This window comes from Equus quagga, chromosome 2 (assembly GCF_021613505.1).
Source record: "Equus quagga isolate Etosha38 chromosome 2, UCLA_HA_Equagga_1.0, whole genome shotgun sequence".
In the NCBI taxonomy this organism is placed as follows: Eukaryota; Metazoa; Chordata; class Mammalia; order Perissodactyla; family Equidae; genus Equus; species Equus quagga.
In genome coordinates, this window is record NC_060268.1 from 176,891,432 (window position 1) to 176,908,768 (window position 17,337).

Sequence of the window (17,337 nt, forward strand, 5' to 3'; positions counted from 1 at the left end):
TTCTGTTCTAATTAAAACAAAACCTAGGTGCACCGTGGATTTGGACCTGCCTTTTTATGTTATTGACTCTTAAGCTCCTTGTGTCCCAGACTTAATCTGTATTAAGGAAATACTGCTGTTCACAGGTTGGGGTGGGGTGGGGTCTACTTTATGTGCATGTGCCATCCCCTCAGTGATCGCCTCTGACAAGTAGTTATGAAGATGATGTCAAATTATTCTGCTCTGTGGAGTGATAGGTCAGTAACCATGTGCTCCATCTATCCATATGAGGTTGTCTTAATTGTTCATGTGAAAGTTGGGATGGGATCGTCACTTTAAAATGAGTGAGGAAGTTGATGCTTTAAGACACCCTCGACTTTTATTTTAATGGGAAGGAAGGGAAGGGTAAGGAAATGGTTGAAGGGAGTTGGGCTTGACAGTTGCAGACACCACTATTGAAAAAGGAAGATCCATTTAGTCAACTTAAAGTTCTTAACATATGGGAATGGCTGATTTTAATTATTTTGCAACATTTCTTTGTAAATATCATTAAAATTTTTTTTTTTTTGGAGATTCACCTCCCTTCCTGCGTTAATGCTTGAGCCAGGTAATTTTGCTTTTGGGTAAATTAAAATCAAAACTCTAAAACTTGACCAATTTTGTTTCTTGAATTGACTTAGTTCTAACTCACTATTTCATCTTAAGGATGGCATTATTTGATGATGATGGACTTACATGAGGTTTTGATTTTTCAGTTAAAACTCTTCCACATGAGGTAATCATCAGCATTCTTGAGTCTGGTTATGGAATAGGCAGATAGAAAAGTATTGTTACTCTTTGAACCCTGGAGTAACAAGAGTTGGAAATTGGCTAATTGAAAATGCAGTTGCCTTGAAACATCTCAAGTAGAGAACATTTACGTTGGTGAGATGTACTTGAATTTCAGAACTTAACAAATTTTTATTACTTTTTATTGAAAACTGCACTGAACGCTAAATGTCCACCTTTACAATAAACAAATACAGTAACGGTAACTCACACTAAAACAAAACATAGTTCTGATAGCCATTATTTTTCTGTTTGGGACAGTTTTAAAGGTTTTTTTTTTTTGTCACAAAAACAGGAATGTACCTATACAAAGGCTCAAAATAGGCCATCTTTTAAACAAAAAGGCGATGATCACAAAAGACTATGAATATAACATGTAACTAGTTGATACAAATCTAATAGGATTTGTTAAAATCAGTCACATCTAATAACACACCTGAAGTGTTCTTGTATAAAATATCACGTGAAGAAAAGAAGACTTTATCAATGTCTAAAAAAGTGGGTTTTGTTCATAGACAATCTGACAAGTTACCATAAAAAGTGTTTCCTGAGACATAAGGAAATGCAACATTATTCTTCTTGAACCCTTTGGCTCAAGACTCTCCACTCAATAAAATAGCTGAGGATCTGAAACTGAGAAAATATATTTGAGTACAAACAGCTTGTGAAACTTAATACTTTTTTTTTTTTTTTTTTGCATCATCAGAGGGTATTACTGAACTCACAACCAACTTGCCTGCTCAGTCTGCAGTTCAAATGGGAGAGGGGCTTCTCTGTACAGGAACCTGTACGGTCTTCCATCCTGTGCTTGCAGATGTCTAACACAGGCAAACAGTTTTCTCCCCATTTTGCGGTAATTTAATCTTCCTATTAGCAAAAGAGGTAACCAGCCCCATGGACTGAAGGGACTAGAGTCATAGGATGGGGATTTCCTCTTAATATTTTTTATTTTGGTGTTTGGAACTCTTGATGCAACATTCTAGAGCAAGGTGTTCAGGACCTGCTGTGCCCAAGGGACTGATAAAGGAAAAAGATCTATTTATTCTTTGTGATTTGATGCACAGATGAAAAACTTAACACACAATAACAGAAGTTGGTCGTTAATAAATCACGTCCTAGTCTTTCAGCGCTTCCATAAGCAGACGACATCTTCAATTTTCCCGCGTCTCAGCTTCTAGCTCCTTTGTAGTTTTAACACTGCAACGTCAATGATGCATATGTCCAGAATCAGTTAAAAAGACTGTCAAATTCCTTTTCTTTTAGTTCATCTATTTTTCACTGTCTCTTGGTCCCAGGTTTATCTGAATGATTACCTTTCATCATTCTCTGCTATTGTTCGTTGGGGTGCTCTCGATTGTCCCCGTGTTTTGTGGGCTGGTTGGGAGAGGGAGCTTGGGAAGGGTGTGCCACTGTGGGCAGGTTGTGAGTCACCGGGATGCCTCCGGGGATGATGCCTTCCATGGCTGCAGGAAGTCCTCCCGGAGCCACGCCCACGATGCCCGGTGGGTATCTAAGGAGCAGAGAGAGGCCGGGTAAGTCCGGGGCGGGAAGCTGCCAAGCTCTTGGCTCTGCCTACTTCTGGTCTTTTTTTATGGGGCAGTTTGTCATCCTTCCTACCCCCAAAACAGAGAAATCTCTGTTAAAAAAAACCTAAAACATGGACATGTCATTCATAAACAAAACCTGCTTACTGAGTCCAATCAAAACGCTGGGCCCCTAATCCTCTGCCTTTTAGGAGGAGTATGCACTAATTACATCTGTGGACACCCTACTGCATTTGGGAAACGTTTTGTACAAAACAGACTTCCAAGTTTTCCGGATGCTTTAGAAAGTATTCATTTGTTACAGTTTCTAACAGACGGCATGAAGTACTCTCTGATAGTAAATGTGGCTTCCCAGGCTGGTCAGTGATGTGCTCCCATGGCCTGAGATGTGAAAGGGGACAGCAGCCGGAGAAGTGCTATGCTGGCGATGGGCTTGGTGCCAATCCTCTGAGGGTGCCTGACATGGGCTCGTGTCATATTGCAGGCCCAAGAGCTGCTGTGTGTGCGACGACATGTGCCATTAGCCACCTACAGAACAGATAGTTCTTAGGCACAAATGTGACTCGATGTGTTTAAACATTCTTATGAGGATAAAACATACTTAGGAGGCCGGTACTTTAGAACTAGTCTTATTTGTTTTTGGGGTTAAGGGGTTGGCTTCTCTTCCTGTGGAAACCACCCTGCCCCCATCCCACAGCCTGTCACGTTTCACTGGCCAGAAATCCCAAGGGGCGCTCTGGAGGTCGATGGATAAGCGCGCTGTGAGCTCCAGCCCCTCAAGCACAAGCAGTGTTCCAGAGGGCCAGGAGCCTTGGTCTGTCTCAAGGAATAATTGCAACACAGCCCCTAAAAGGTAGGCCGCCTGGAGTAATGAACAGGGGAATCTGCTGTGACAGGCTCAAGTACCCATACCTGAAAATGCTTATAAGGATACAAAGTGGGCGGGACTCGAAGAGAACACGCCAAACTGAAATGTAAGTAAAGCCATGCGACCAGGAAGAAACGGCATCGCTTCCTCGGAGTCAGCCTTTGTGTATGGGTCCTGTTCCACAGACTATATTTAAACACTCTCGCCCCCGCCTCTAGGTTAGAGTAGTGGTTTGCAACAAGGCAACGTCTGGAGACATTTTCGGTTGTCACAGTTGGGAGTGGGAGGTGCTACCAGCATCCAGGGGGTGGAGGCCAGGGTGCTACTACCCGTGCTACAGTGCACACGATGGCCCCACGAGAGAACGGTCCAGCCCAACGTGTGAGTACTGCCCAGGTGAGGCAACCTACGCTAGCGTAAGCAAAGCAAAACTGTCCTGCTGGGATCCCAGGCTGCAGCGTCTCTCTCTGAGGCGCAAGGAGCTATTTCCCTGGAAGCCAGGATTGCTGGGGGAGGACAACCATGGAAAAGAGCACAAATGAAACCCCTGCTCTCTTCTAAGGGGTCCTGGCTCAGGTCCCGGGCTTTGCCTCAGTCACACTGTTTACCCAAAGTCCCTGTCACACCCCCATCCCCCACCCAACTTTCCACTTCACTGAGACACGGGGTGTACAAGGGCACTGGCCCTCCTCAAACGCACTGGTCTTTAGCCGGAATGCTTTCCTTGGATGAAGATTCAAATTAGAAAACCACCACTAGCAGGCCCTTTCCCTTGAAGATTCTTCTGGTGCCTTCTCACCTAAAAACCCTCTGGTTTTGAAGTGGCTTCGGAATGAGGGGCGATTCCTGGCCCAGCGTTCAGACCCATGGGGGAATGCACTCCCACCGCTGCCCCCTTTCAAAATAGGAACGCCAGTTCTAGGCTGTCTCCTGGCAGTTATGTCTGTTCCAGGGAAATCAGGCAGCGGAGAAGCTGAGAGCACAGTGGACGGTCTCCTCGAGCGCTCAGGTTGCGTTAACCCCCAGGTTCCTGCCTCTCCTCCCTGCCCCCACTGGGGAGCGGCACCAAGGCCCCGCCAGATCCCGTTCCTCTCCTCACCTGTATGTGGCCCCATTGAGCTCCGGATGCATTGCTTGCTGGTCTATTACTGACCAGGGCGCTGTTGTGACAAAGAATTCCTTGTTCACACAGTTTCTTAAGCTTTCTGGGATGCGACCTGAAAAAAGATGATTAAAATTAATCATATGTATTTGATAAGGTCACAATAAGTTAAATATTACACTTAGTAGCTGCTACTGAGGGAAGTAAGTTCCAATGTTTGTACTGATGGAAGTCTTGTTGTAAAGTCTCTCCCGCTGTAAGAAAATGGGCCGGCCCTTGGATTTTCGTAAAAGGTGAAATGTCCCAGGCTCAACACTGAGCTCTTTGACACTGGCCTTCAGCCAGAAGAGAAAGGAGCCCCGCTTCTGCCCCCTCTGGGGGTCACTCTCCACAGCTGGCAAGACTCACCTTGGGTGATAGAAGATGGAATTGGTTTCTTCTGAAATTTAGTTCGGGGCTTGCATAAACAGGGCCCAACTCATTCAAAAATTTAATCAACGTGACCCCTAGAAACTATTTCTGCCCGTGGCGAGCCCCTGTACCCGTTTTCATGTGTCCGGCCCCGCTCAGAGGCAGCTGCCCTTCGGCAGGCCGGAGCGCTCACCTGTGATTGCCCGGCGGATCTCGGTGGCAGCTGCCTCCCTCATCTCTAGCGAAGCTTGCTCACTATACCAGGCTGTGTGGGGTGTACAAATGAGATTCGGTGCATCTTTCAAGGGGCCCTGAGCAAAGCTAGATAAATGTACAAAAACACAGTAAATGAGAAACGTGGAATGCACACCATTACTCATCAAAAGGGAGCTAGCTCTTGGCCACGTGGAATATAGGCTACACACAGATAAAATCGAGGGGCATTTTGTAGTCTATTTGCGAAAGGTTGGGGGTTTAAGAACATACTTATTAAAACTGTTCTGTAATTATAATGTCAGGAGTAATCAGGGCCTCAGAAGGAACAATTCTACAGAGGGCCGGCCTGCCTGCCTGCAACCAGAGTAACAGTCCAGGGTACAGAGGAAGCCCGCTTGCCTGCAGACCACACCGCCACGCGCACCCCGACCCCAGTGTTCTGCCTCTCCACTTCCTGATCAGCTTCGGGGACCTTCTCGCCCTTTTACAGTTAATGAGCCTACAGCACAGCCCTTAGAAGAACGGATGCTATAAACTTTGTCTCCAGTTTCCTACCCAGGCCCTGCTTCTCTGGGAAAGTGCCTCATGTTCAAAGCGTGGGACAGGTGTGGAAGCGGGCCCTGGCAACTGGGAGCTGGGGCTGCAAACATCTGGCGGCCTGCCAGACCTACCTGAAAGGCTCTGACTCATGCACGTCGAGGGCCGCCCCTCGTATCCTGCCTTCCTTGAGGGCTTGGGCTAAGGCTTTCTCATCGACCAGTCCGCCGCGGGCTGCGTTCACTAGGAACGCTCCTTGCCTCATCTGTAGGGGGAAGGAACGCTGGTTAAATAGATGCCATGGCCTCGGGGACGCCCGTAGCGAGCTTTAAAGAAGAAAGCCACGGACCAGAGGCAGTCTGTTGGTCTGGCTGTTCGATGCGTGTGCGGCAGTTCTTGGGGGAAAGGAGTGTGGGGTCTCAGCGACAGCTGGAGGCCAGGGATCAGCTTCTGCTGATCCTGAGAGACGCCACAAGGCAGGAGGTTGACGCTGTGACCTGTCACCTACCTACTGCTTCTGGGAGGCCAGGCTTGATTAGGACAGGCCCCTGCTGGGTCCTGGGCCAGCTCCTGTCCCTCCCTGCTCAACACGGCCCATCCCACGGAGGGGCGCCTCACCTAGCTCCATGCTTGACGTCTCTCAGGGGACTTTCCTCCCTGATTGCTGGTGTGTCCGCGGACCGTTTCCACCCGCCCCCTTCATTCTGATAGAAGTTTCCAGGCTCTGAGGGCACCGATTTCAAATTACCTGCTTTATGGTAAAGTCATTGATGAGGTGGTGGTTATGTTCGTTGAGATTACAGTGCAAGGAGACGCAGTCGCTCTGATACAGTAAGTCCTGCAGGGTGTAGACCCTCTGCACGCCCAGGGACCGCTCTATCCCATCCTGCAAGTAGGGGTCATAAAATATGACGCTGAATCCAAAGGCCTTGGCTCGAACAGCAACCGCCTGCCCCGTGCGACCTGTGCAGAGAGAGAGTGTCCAGGTGAGTGAGTCCCCGGCCTCTCCTGCCGGCGCTCGGCACTCCCATGCTGGGGCCTTGAATGGTGCCCCAGCCTTACTGCCGCCATCACTTCTGCGACCTGGCACCTGGGCTTGCTGTCCCACTGGCAGTTGGACCGATCAGAGGAACCACGTGCCTGGAGCCTGCTGACGCCTGAGGCCAGCTCTTCTCCCCAGGCCACTGGGGCCGAAGCGAAGCCGAGCTTCCTGGGTGAGGACTGCAGTGTTTGTTGTCTGGATGGGCCACAAGTTGTTTTTTCTAAGTTCCTAGTACGTACATTTTCAAACATAAACACAACTAGAGAATGATCTAGTGAGCTCCACGAGCCCTCCCCAGCTTCACCCATCACCAGTATTCCCCCATTTGTAATTCCCTCTCCTCCCCTACTTTTTTTTCTACACGGCAGGCTGCTTAACCTGAGCTTCATGTCTTTATTGCTCTCCGTGTCTAACAGGGAAGCTCTCCTGCCTAGTGACTGCTGGGTTTGCTCCTAGAAAGGGTAAAACGATCAAAACTGACCCCTGCAGTTTGGTCTGAGCACCATTCGGTGTGGGAAATTGCTGCGGTGGAGAGGTGGGGTCGTGGGGCTGTCAGGCTACCTCTCGGGTGAGCAGGCCATGCCCTGGGCCTCTCTCCAGCCTGCAGCCCGGGCCTCCGGCAAGTTAGAAACCGACGCACCTAACAGGAGCTAAAAGCCCTGACTCCCGAGCGGCCCGCTCATTTGCACAGACCCATCAATCCTCACGGACGGCTTCTCTCGCTTCCCGGGGCAGTTTTCAGCTTGAAAACAAAATGGTGTGAGTGATGCTTGAATGGGGTGATCTGGGAAGAGCACAGAATAAATCTCTGTTTAAAACCATTGCCCAAATGTGCTAGGGGAGAGACGAGCACATGGGAAGACGCACCTTCCCAAAGAGGATGTCTGTGAGAGTGACTGTCCCCGCCCCTGCTGACCTGTGATCTAACTGGGCAGGACAGAGACGGCTGCTGTGGTCTGAAGGCAAAGGTTTAATAAGGCCATTCTGACCAAGAGCACAGCCGCAGGGTAATCGGTGGGCCATCATTCCCATGTCATGCCTTTTCAATGTCACCACTTGGACACAGCGAAACTAGAGGCACACACCCCAAAAGAGCGGCAGAGGAGCCGGCGTGATGAATGGTGGCAGGATGGAGGGCAGAGCGGCAGCGACGACCCCCTCAATGACGTGCTGGAAATATGGGACCCTATCAGGGGGCCTCCGGGAGCTCACACTCAACCCGATCATGCCTCCCCTCCCCCCATTTCAAGGGCCCTCAGCCGCCTTGCTTTCCTCCACATCCTCACACCCTCTAACTCGAGACGGGGCCTCCCAGCTGCGGCTCCAGGGGCTTGAGGTGCCAAGCCCAGATTTCAGCACAGAAGTTCTGACTCTGCTGGGGCCTTACTTCCTGGGGACATCACAAACCCTAATCTCCTCACTGGCTTCCGCTTTGGCCATGAGGTTTTCCTGACTAAATATTACAAGACCTAATTACTTAATTCTGTTACTGACTTGATCAAAACCCAGCCTTGCAGAGGGAGAACCCAATTATCTTGCCTCTACTGTTTTTTTAAAATACCGTTAGCATTGGCTGGCTTTCCCTTCAAATTTTTGTCCATGTTCCCAACCCGGAGGCTGTGCTGGAGCACTATCCCACCACCAGCAGGGGCCTTCCCCGACAGGCCCCTCCACTGCGGCGTGGGCTCGGCCCACCCCCGGGGTCTGCCGCTGCTCCTCAGGGCCCCACGCAAGAGAGCGCTTTCAGCCCTAACAGACAGGGTGGTGGCTAGGCTGCCTGTGACCGTGCCTCCTCCCGTCTGAGTTCTGGAAGGCTAGGGAGAGACCTGGAAAGGCAGCAAGGAGACAACACAATCAGTGCGTATGGGGATCTGAGACTGCAGCAGTGCTTGGCTTACGGTCTCCAGCAAACAGGGTTTGAAACCCCGGGACTGGCCTCAGGAGACTGGTAAGCGCCTCCAAAAGATGGGTGGCAAAGGGCACAGCCAAAGAAACTCCGGTAAGAACTTGCCATGATGGCTGCAGTCAGAAGCCACAAGTGTTCTTCAGAAACAGGTGTTCTGCCAGTGAGGGTGCCAGCATATGTGGGCCCCTCACAACTTGAGGCTCTGCAACCCGCCCAGAGCCCACCCGAGGGCCCCACCCCTGCAGCGGCTTACGGTGGTGTGAAGTCCTAAGAACCACCTCTGAGAGCCACTTCCCAGAGGGAGGGAAGCCAGGCGGGCGCCAGCAGAGGGCGCTGCAGCTCTCACAGCGCAGCTGCATTTCTTAGTCATTTGCAGACTCCTCTGTAAATAGTTCTAACAGAAAAGCTTCCTGAGCGTCATCACCCCTGATACCTGGGTTCTCAACTCGGACCCCAGGTGCTGGAAAGATGTGCACTCCTGGAGGAGACCCAGCTCCTCCTGCCTCGTTCAAGCTGGCACCCATGCCCCCAGAGCAGGGATTTGCAGGGTGAGGAGTCCTGACCCTCAGGTTTCTGGGAACACGGAGCTCTGAGCTAAGGGCTGAGTGACAGCTTGGGGGACGTTCCGGAGGCTAGGCCCAGTCCTTACTACCCACCCATGTGCTTCTCACGCCTTCTTTGAGTCCTAAGAGGCAGCCATGTATCACTTCAATCACAATTTACATCTTGGGAAACTGAGGCAGACAAAAGTCAAGTAACATCCTCAAGGCCACAGGGCCAGTAGGTGGGGGTTGAGGTCCGCGCAGTGGAGGCCCTACTCAAGCCTGTATGCTGCCAACAGCCGTGCATCAGGTGGCCTTCCATGATGGCTGGCCCGCTCCTGGAAACCTGCCCCAGGCCCTCCCAGGGCCACCAGCTGTGTCCCACCTTGGACAACAGCTGACTGACTCCAGGAAGACCTCTTCCTGCCCCCATTCGCAGGGAAGCTTTCCAAGCTAATGACCTGAGCCTGTACCTTCTGGCTCAAAATCCTTCAGTGCCTCACCCACTGCCCAGGGCTCCGCTCACTCGCCAGCCCCTATTCGAACCCCAAGCCTGCTCGTTTCTCCGCACGGCCCTCTGGACAGCCTGTGCCTGCACCCTCTCCCTCTGCCCAGGGCAGTCAGCAGGCACAGCCCTCCTGCTGTGTCCTCTCTACCCAGCCACATCAGAGCTGTTCTTCCAGAAGTAGCCTAGCTGTTACCTCTGGGGAAGTTCTCTGATCAGTCTTGACCTCTGACCTCCCACCCCATGCAGCTTGCCGGGATGGGGGGCACTGGCTCTCCTCTGGCTGACAGAGGATTCCTCTCGCAGGCACCACAGCAATGAACCTCAACTCCAGGGGCCGGGCCATTGCTGGGCCCTTTCAGGGCAGGGCTGGATATGCCTCTCCCAAGGGGTCCCTGGCCAGCCCTGGTGGTGTGGTGGATGGGGCGGGACAGCCGCACGTACCAAAGCCAATGAGGCCCAGGGTCTCCCCACGGATGCGGGCTGCTCCCGAGGCAACCTCCCGGATCTGCTCGACGCTCTGCACCCGCGTGCCTTCCCGCAGCGCCTGGTACAGCCACGTGTTCCGCCGGTACAGATTGAGGATGTGGCAGATGGTGGAATCGGCCGTCTCTTCCACCGCCGCGGACGGGATGTTGCACACGGCGATCCCTGGAAAGGACAAGGGCAAGGCCCCGTGATGAGGACCCTCCAGTTCTGGGGGAAGCTCCAGGGCTCCCAGTCCAGCTGGGGGATGGGGAAGGCAGAATTGGCCATTGAGCCACTAACTGGGTGTGCGGCCCTGGGCAGGTCAGGTCTCTGAGGCCTGCTTGTCACCTAGGGGACAGAGGCCTTCTGGCTCTACTGCTCAGCGCCCTCTAGCCCCCACGTCATCCCCAGCGAGGCCTTTCATCCGGGGCTTGCCTCATCCCAGCCCAGCTCCTGGTGGTCTGAGCTGGTGCGTGCGCAGCTTTCTCCCGGCTCCCGTGACCCCGCATCCTGGGGTCTGTCTCAGGGAAGTGAGCAGTGGGCAGCTGGAGGGGTGAAGCGGCCAGCTCTGACCACTGTCCACAGCCAGTGCCGAGAAGCTGGAAACCTGTCACAGTGCCCAGCCCCGGTCCCCTTGTTCTGAAAGCGGGCGCAGAGCAACAGGAAGCCGGTGTGCAGGCCCCTTCCTGCCGGGCCGTGGGGTCCAGAAGAGCAGAGACTCTTCATAGCAGCCCCTCCAGGATCCTCCTCCTGGGGCTGGGCTGGGGTAATGGAGACCGGCTTTCTGTTTTATGGTATTTTAAGAGTCTAATGTAATGAACGCATTACTACTTGTTTCAAAATAACGTTAGACAACAGAATTAGAACTCAACCCCTCCACCTCACCATGGGCCCCGGTCACCATCCTGCTCTGGCAGAAGGAAAGCAGAGCGGACAGGGCGCCGGGCCTGCTTTGTGACAGAGCTGTGGGGGCTGAGAGCAGCTCAGCTCCGCGTGAGGAACAGAGATGAGGCCAAGAGTCTCCCAGCCTGGGGGCCCACGGCAAGGGGCTGCAGGGAGAACTACCCCAAGTCTCAGGCAGGAAGGGCCCGGCCATTGACCCTCCTTGGTGGGAGGGTGTTTTGGGGAAGGAATGCAAACATTTGCCAGACCTAGAAAGGGCATAGACATGCAGAGAGCCAGGCCAGGAACAGCCCTTCTCTGCTGCCCCACAGGCCTGGATCCAGCCCCCTCCCCCTGGCGAGGACGGGGATGCAGCAGAGAGCAGAGGGGCCTCACCAGGGATGGGGGTCTGCGGTGGCGGGGCAAAGGAAGAAGCCAGGCTGGGGTCTGCCAGGCAAGCAGATCACTGAGGAGGGGCACAGGTGTCTGGGCAGCATGTCGCCCAGCTCAAACGGCTCCCTCTTAATCCTGGGTTTGGGACCCCAGGAGGGACAACACCCAGGGACGCAAGCCTGGGCCACCTGTAAGGCAGCCCTGCAGTCCCCTATGTCCTCCAGCTGGGGGACGGGGGCACGGTGTACCATGGCAATTGAGGCTCCACTGAATGGGAAACAGGACCACCCATGCTGAGCACCCCCTTTGTAGCAGCTGTGTCGCCACCCCATGAGGGCTGCCCCAAGGTCCGGGGTCTCAGTGAGCCCCTCAGGAGGACACACAGCTCAGAGTGTGAAACAGCCATGAGCACATCGTTCCACCCACCCCACGCGGCCACAGCCACCTTGCAGGCGACAGTTGTTTAACCGAGATCTAGGCTGGCAGACTTCCCACAAGCTAGAAGTCAGGAATCTTGCAGAACACCCACAACATGGCCTACTTCATCGGAAACAACCAAGCATAAAACTCGGGCTGGGCTAGAGACCACGGCATTACTGCAGTTTGGACGGAGGCAGAGGCCAGAGGTTGAAGAAAATCTTCTGGCAGTTGGGGACAATTTTCATTCCTCTGAGGGGTTCCATTTATTCTGGCTAAAGCCCAGTGGGAAGGTCCAGCTGAGTACGGACCCTCTGCTGCAGCTCAGCCAACTACCCGGGCCCAGGGGACTGGCCACACCTTGGCAGACAAGAAGAGAGGAGGCTGGATGTGAGAATCTGCAGGAAGACGTGAGATAAGGCACCCCATCACCCGACTCGGGGAGGGGGGGCGGTGGACACCTCTCAGCCTTCACACCACAACTCTGAAACGTAGCTCCTTGGCTCCAGTGCCTGTATGGTGAGCCTAAGGCCAAGAACTAGGAGAGTGTGCATGGGCTTGGGTGGGACCAAGGACAGGGAGAGTGTGCACGGGCTTAGGTGGGACCAATGACCGGGAGAGTGTACACGGGCCTGGGTGGGACCAAGGACCAGGAGAGTGTGTGCACGGGCTTGGATGGGACCAAGGACCGGGAGAGTGTGCATGGGAGTGGGAGAGTGTGCACGGGCCTGGGTGGGACCAAGGACCGGGAGATCGTGCACGGGCTCGGGTGGGACCAAGGACTGGAAGGAGGTGCTGCTGGCATTGGCTGGTCCATCCTGCCTGGATAGCATCGGTGCCTTCCTCCCAAAACTCCATAACCCGATGGCCCTCTTGAAGCAGAACTTTCTAAACCATTCTTCAGGTCCCTGGGTGTGGTCTGCCTTCAGGGTGATTCTCCAAATTTCATTAGGACCAGCTTCTAGCACTCACAGAGCAAGACCACCAGCCTCCATGGACCCCAAGGCCTGAGCCCAAGAGCTGAGCTGCTTTTTCTCTCACTGTCAATACTTTCACTCTTTGCTGTAACCCCTTCTGAACCGGACCAGACTGGAAATCAGACCAACGAGCTTGCTAGGAGGGCAGGCAGAGTGACAGCAGGTGTGCTCGGGCCCTGGGCCTCCAGCACCCCCCCAAGGCCCTGCTCCTCCGTGGCTCCTGGGGAGACACTGCAGACGGGAAGAATCCCTCTACCAGCTCCAGGTCCTGTCCCCTCCACCAGGCAGGTCAAACGGTCGTTTCCCAAGCCTCGCCCTGCTCTGAACACAAAGCACGGACTCTCGCTCATCATCTCCGGGCTGGAGGTGGGAGCCCAGGCCCCTGGAGGGCTCCTGAAGGGGCTCCAGTGTGTGCCAGAGAGGGAGCTGCTCTGCAGGCATGGAACCCGGGCCCGGACAGGAACCCCCTGCACCGTTCCCCAGGAGGGGCCCTCTGTCCCGCCCTCACTACAGAAGCTCTGCTGCCCGGACGATCGGTACAGGGCATTTGGAGACAAAGGGCGCCTGGACAAAGGCCTACTTTCCTTCTCCAGATCCCAACATTGAAAACTGCCCTTCCAAGTGCCCAGCAGATGTCTCCCAGGCAGCTCCCTTATGAGACTGGGCCAGGACCGATGGACACACCACTGCTGCCAGCCCTGACATCTTTCACACCTGTGAGCCCTGGCCGTCTTCGGTGGGCTGCAGGACACTGGGATCACACCCTCTCCCCCAGGGGTTCCTCGCCAAGTGCAGCCACAGGGCTGAGTGAGCTGAGCTCCGCTGTTTTTTAGGGAAATGAGATTCTGCTCCCAGCCCACCACTGTCTGCTCGGTGAGCTGCTGCAACTGAAGAAACGGGAAGTTTCACTCCCGAGAACCTCCCGTCTCTCCCTGGAAAAGAGTGGCTGGTTCCCGTCAAGGAGACCCAGCACGAACAGCTCACGCGACACCGGGCTGCGGTGCTGCCAGGAGCCGGGTGGCGAGGGGCAGGCGCGCGAAGGCGTGTGAAGGGAAGCACATGGGAGCCCCTCGCCCCTTACGCCATAGTCTCTGTCACTGCTCAGACTTGGGATCATAGTGCTACCAAGAGCACAGAGAACATGTTTTCAAACAAAAATAACTCTTGTTGGTGCCAGGAAAAAAACGGAAAATTTTAGTTTATATTAGACATTCTTCTGAAGATTCACATCCTCCCAAGTTTCTTTGTTGCAACAAAGAGGGGCTCTGAGTGACGCTGAGGCTGGAAGCAAAGGCCCGGGGCGGACGTGGGCGGCCACCACTTCCCCAGACCCGCAAGTGAGTCTGGAATCTGATGCCCAGATGATGATGGCTCATCCGGGGCCGAGTGACTCCCTGAAAAACCAGGTTCAATCTTCTGCACCACGTGCTGCCCAGCTCCCCACTTGCAGCAGGGGAGGGAAGAACGGGTCCTGGGGGGAGCAGCTGCCTCTGCCTTTGGGATGCGCCTGTGGGACAGGCACCTGCCGCATCCGCACTCCCAGACCACCTGTCACTTTGCAGAGCGCCCAGTGCCAGTACGAAGAGTCAGACCAGATTCAGCCCCTCTCAGGCTCCACCATGGCCAGGCCCCCTCTGCCCTGCTCCCGGTCCCCAAGACTCACCCTGTATGTCAGGAATCTGGGTGCTGCCCCCAGTTCAAGCGGGGGAACTGACAACTAACGCAAACCTCAGACCCTCACTCAAAAGCCTAGGCCAGGACCTCGGGAGAGGAGGCTGGAGCCCACTGGGGTTTCCATGGCTGAAAAGGGCAGGGGGGCATCCATGGGCTGCGGCCAGACTCCTGCTCAGATGTGACACCAGGCATCCATGTGTCCACCCTGTCCCCTGAGCACAGGGGCCTCAGTGGGGGCTGAGAGGCTGACTCAGGGTGGAGGGGGACCGGAGGATGCATCACTGGCCCATGCACCAGGCCAGGCTGCCGTTAGGCCCATCAGGGCCTCAACACAGTCCAAAGGTTGGCAGGCTGTGAGGCCTGGGCTCCTAGCTGTTTTGAGGTACCCCTCAGCAGCCTCCTGGCTTTGGGTACCTCAGTGCTCACCAGGCAGGGCAGAGCCCCAGACACCCGGATGCAGGGCTGGCATGGTTCAAAGACAGAGCAAGGGGAGTGACCAGAGGGGCTTGTCTGGCCAGACCTTCTTGGGCCCTCCAAGACAGCAGGGCAGCCCAGGGCCCCTGTTCCCAGTGCTCAGCTCCTGGAACATCTGCAAATGCTCCGAGCACATGGAGTCCACACCAGTAGCAGCAACAGGGAGGCCACCACACCGAGGCCCTCCCTCAGGGCGCAGGTGGCTAGGGCTGTGGAAAGCAGCCAGGAGCCTTGCCTGTCGGTGTGCATCTGCTGCCCTGCTTCTCTTTGGACCTCACGGCAGAGGCTGGGCAGGAGCAGCTGGGCAGTGGTCCACCCGCATCGGCCCTGACCTGGGCGGGCACGTTCCCAGGTGGACAGCAGCCCTCGGAAACGGCTCCATCCCAGGACAGGAGGAGACCCAGAAATGGAGCCCTCCTCCCCCGGAGCCCTGAGCTGTGCACCCAGCGTGGGTATTTTAGTGATGGGTCCCAGCTAGCCAACAGTATCGTGTGGCCACTGCCATGGTCCCCTCTGCAGGGAAGGGCCCACAGCTCATTTGGCTTTGGAGTCCTTCCCATGTGAGGCAGCCCCACCTGGCCAGCACAGGCACCAAGGGGGCCTCCTAACCCAGAAGGCACCCTTCCACCTCTGGATTTGGGAGTGTGCCTGGCAAGGGTCTCTCTGACCAGCCTCTCTGCCATCTTGTCGCGTGAGCCAGTCCCTCTGGCCGTGCACTCACCGAGCTCGCCGGCAGCCTTGATGTCGACATTGTCGTAGCCGCTGCCTATCCGCACAATGACTCTCAGGGCCTTGAACTTCTCCAGGTCCTCCCTGGTGAGGGTGATGGTGTGGTACATCATGGCGCCCACAGCTTCATTTAACACCTGCGACAGGGCAAGCAGAGGACAGGTTGGAGGCCCCCCATCACCCCCAAACCCACAGCAGAGGATTTCGGTAGGAAAATGCCCAGCTAGGACATGGTCTAGGTGCGACAGCACCCCCTGGATGAGTGGCTTCTAGTTGTGCTTTAGGGGCCTGCTCGTGACTCTGGGTGACACAGTGGAGTCGGGGGATGGGACAGGGAGGTCCGAGGAGGTGACGTTGGGGGGAGGTGAGAAGGACTAGCCAGGGGGAGATCTGAGGGTGGAAACAGGAGGAAACCCGTCAGGAGGGTGGAGCATGTGCTCGCTGAATGCCAGCTGCTGCCACCTGACCTGGGGGTACTTGCCCTGCGGGGCAGGGTGGGGGGCCAACCTTCTCGTGGATCTCCTGAGTGGACTGTGCATCACAGAAGGCCACAGTGGCCAGGTCCTTCAGAATCGGCATCTCCACGGTGCAGTCTCTGCCGTCGAGCAGCGCCACCAGGGGGCGGGGGTGCAGGGGGCCGTTCATGATCTGGGGGCGGATACCTGCAAGGAGGGAGGTGGACTTGGTGAGCGGGCCGAGTGGCCTGTCCCACACACCATGGGACCACGCAATGAGCAGCCAGGTTGCCTCCACCTGCAGGGGCTCCCAGTGAGGAGCCTCGGCCCCACCCCGATCCCCACACCTGTCAGGTCTGCAGGACTCCAACTGTCGCCACAGCTCCGTCCCTATTCCCCAGGCTGACAGTTAACCTGTGAAGTGTTGAGGGGTCTACCCTCCCGCCCTGGCTCCCCTGGGCTCAAAGGTTACTCTGGAACCATTGGAGAAGGATTCTGGGACAAGCTAAGGAGACCGAGAGGGAACATCTGTGCAGCTCCTTTGAACTGCAGAAGGTAAGATGCTGTTTGTCGGGCCTATTGGGGAGGGGGTTCCAGGTGGGGACCTGGGCCTCGACCAGTGACCTCATACGTAGCTAACAGGAGCCACCGTGGAGCTAACTCCATTGCCATGTGGAACCCGGGCCTAGCAATCTGTTTGAGCCCACAACTGCCACTGCCACCAGGGACAGCACGGTGGCCATCTGCCTGGCCCTGGACCACGACCAAGGCCCAGAGACCTTCAGGGCACAGGAGGGGGCCAGGCCCACAGTTCCCCCAAGGCTGGAATGGAGTCCTCCTCTCAGCCCCTCTGCTGGGCCTCCCTGCCTCCACCTGGCACTAGCTACCCCTCCAAACAAACATAAGAGGGAGGGACACGTCACGGTGCCTGCAATCCGCGGGAGCTGCCTGGAGAAACCCCTGGTGGAAACAAGCGCTCCGGGCACAGCTCGCAGCCGCTCTCGCCTGGGCTAGTCTGAGGTGGTGGAGAAGGTGGGCGCCAAGGCAGGCGGCCTGTTCGGGACTCAGGAGAACAAACGAATTTCTCAAAGAACCACAGAGCAAGCGGTGCTCATCAGTACCAGGACCAGAGGGGGCATCCGTTCTGGTGCTGCCCGACAAAGGATACCTGCACCCACAGCTGCAGGGGCACAGGGCAGGGTTGGTCCTCCCTACACGCTGCCAAGGGCAGACCCTCTAGCTGTTCCACACAGACCAGCGCAGCCGCCCGCAGGATGCACAAGAGGGCAGTGCCACAGCCTCCAACCCACTGAGGGAGGATAGCCTGCCCTCCGCCACGTGGACACACCACGAGGTGCAGGCACAGGGCAGATGCACCAGCCTAGGAG

General features: G+C 55.4%; 1 protein-coding gene across 8 annotated transcripts in view; it reads right to left on the reverse strand.

Annotated features, from left to right (window-relative positions):
* Nucleotides 1-914: 914 nt before the first annotated feature.
* The window catches only part of CTBP2 (C-terminal binding protein 2), a 165,715-nt gene continuing 149,292 nt past the window's right edge, over nucleotides 915-17,337 (reverse strand). For all 8 annotated transcript variants that reach the window (XM_046652648.1, XM_046652651.1, XM_046652644.1 and 5 more), the window contains 8 exons: nucleotides 16,002-16,156; nucleotides 15,487-15,631; nucleotides 9,925-10,131; nucleotides 6,234-6,448; nucleotides 5,620-5,750; nucleotides 4,926-5,053; nucleotides 4,319-4,436; nucleotides 915-2,317 (listed from right to left, as the gene is read on the reverse strand). In XM_046652648.1, coding sequence (XP_046508604.1) covers nucleotides 2,137-2,317; nucleotides 4,319-4,436; nucleotides 4,926-5,053; nucleotides 5,620-5,750; nucleotides 6,234-6,448; nucleotides 9,925-10,131; nucleotides 15,487-15,631; nucleotides 16,002-16,156 — 1,280 coding nt within the window. In that variant the 3' untranslated portion in view covers nucleotides 915-2,136. The remainder of the gene's footprint in view (nucleotides 2,318-4,318; nucleotides 4,437-4,925; nucleotides 5,054-5,619; nucleotides 5,751-6,233; nucleotides 6,449-9,924; nucleotides 10,132-15,486; nucleotides 15,632-16,001; nucleotides 16,157-17,337) is intronic.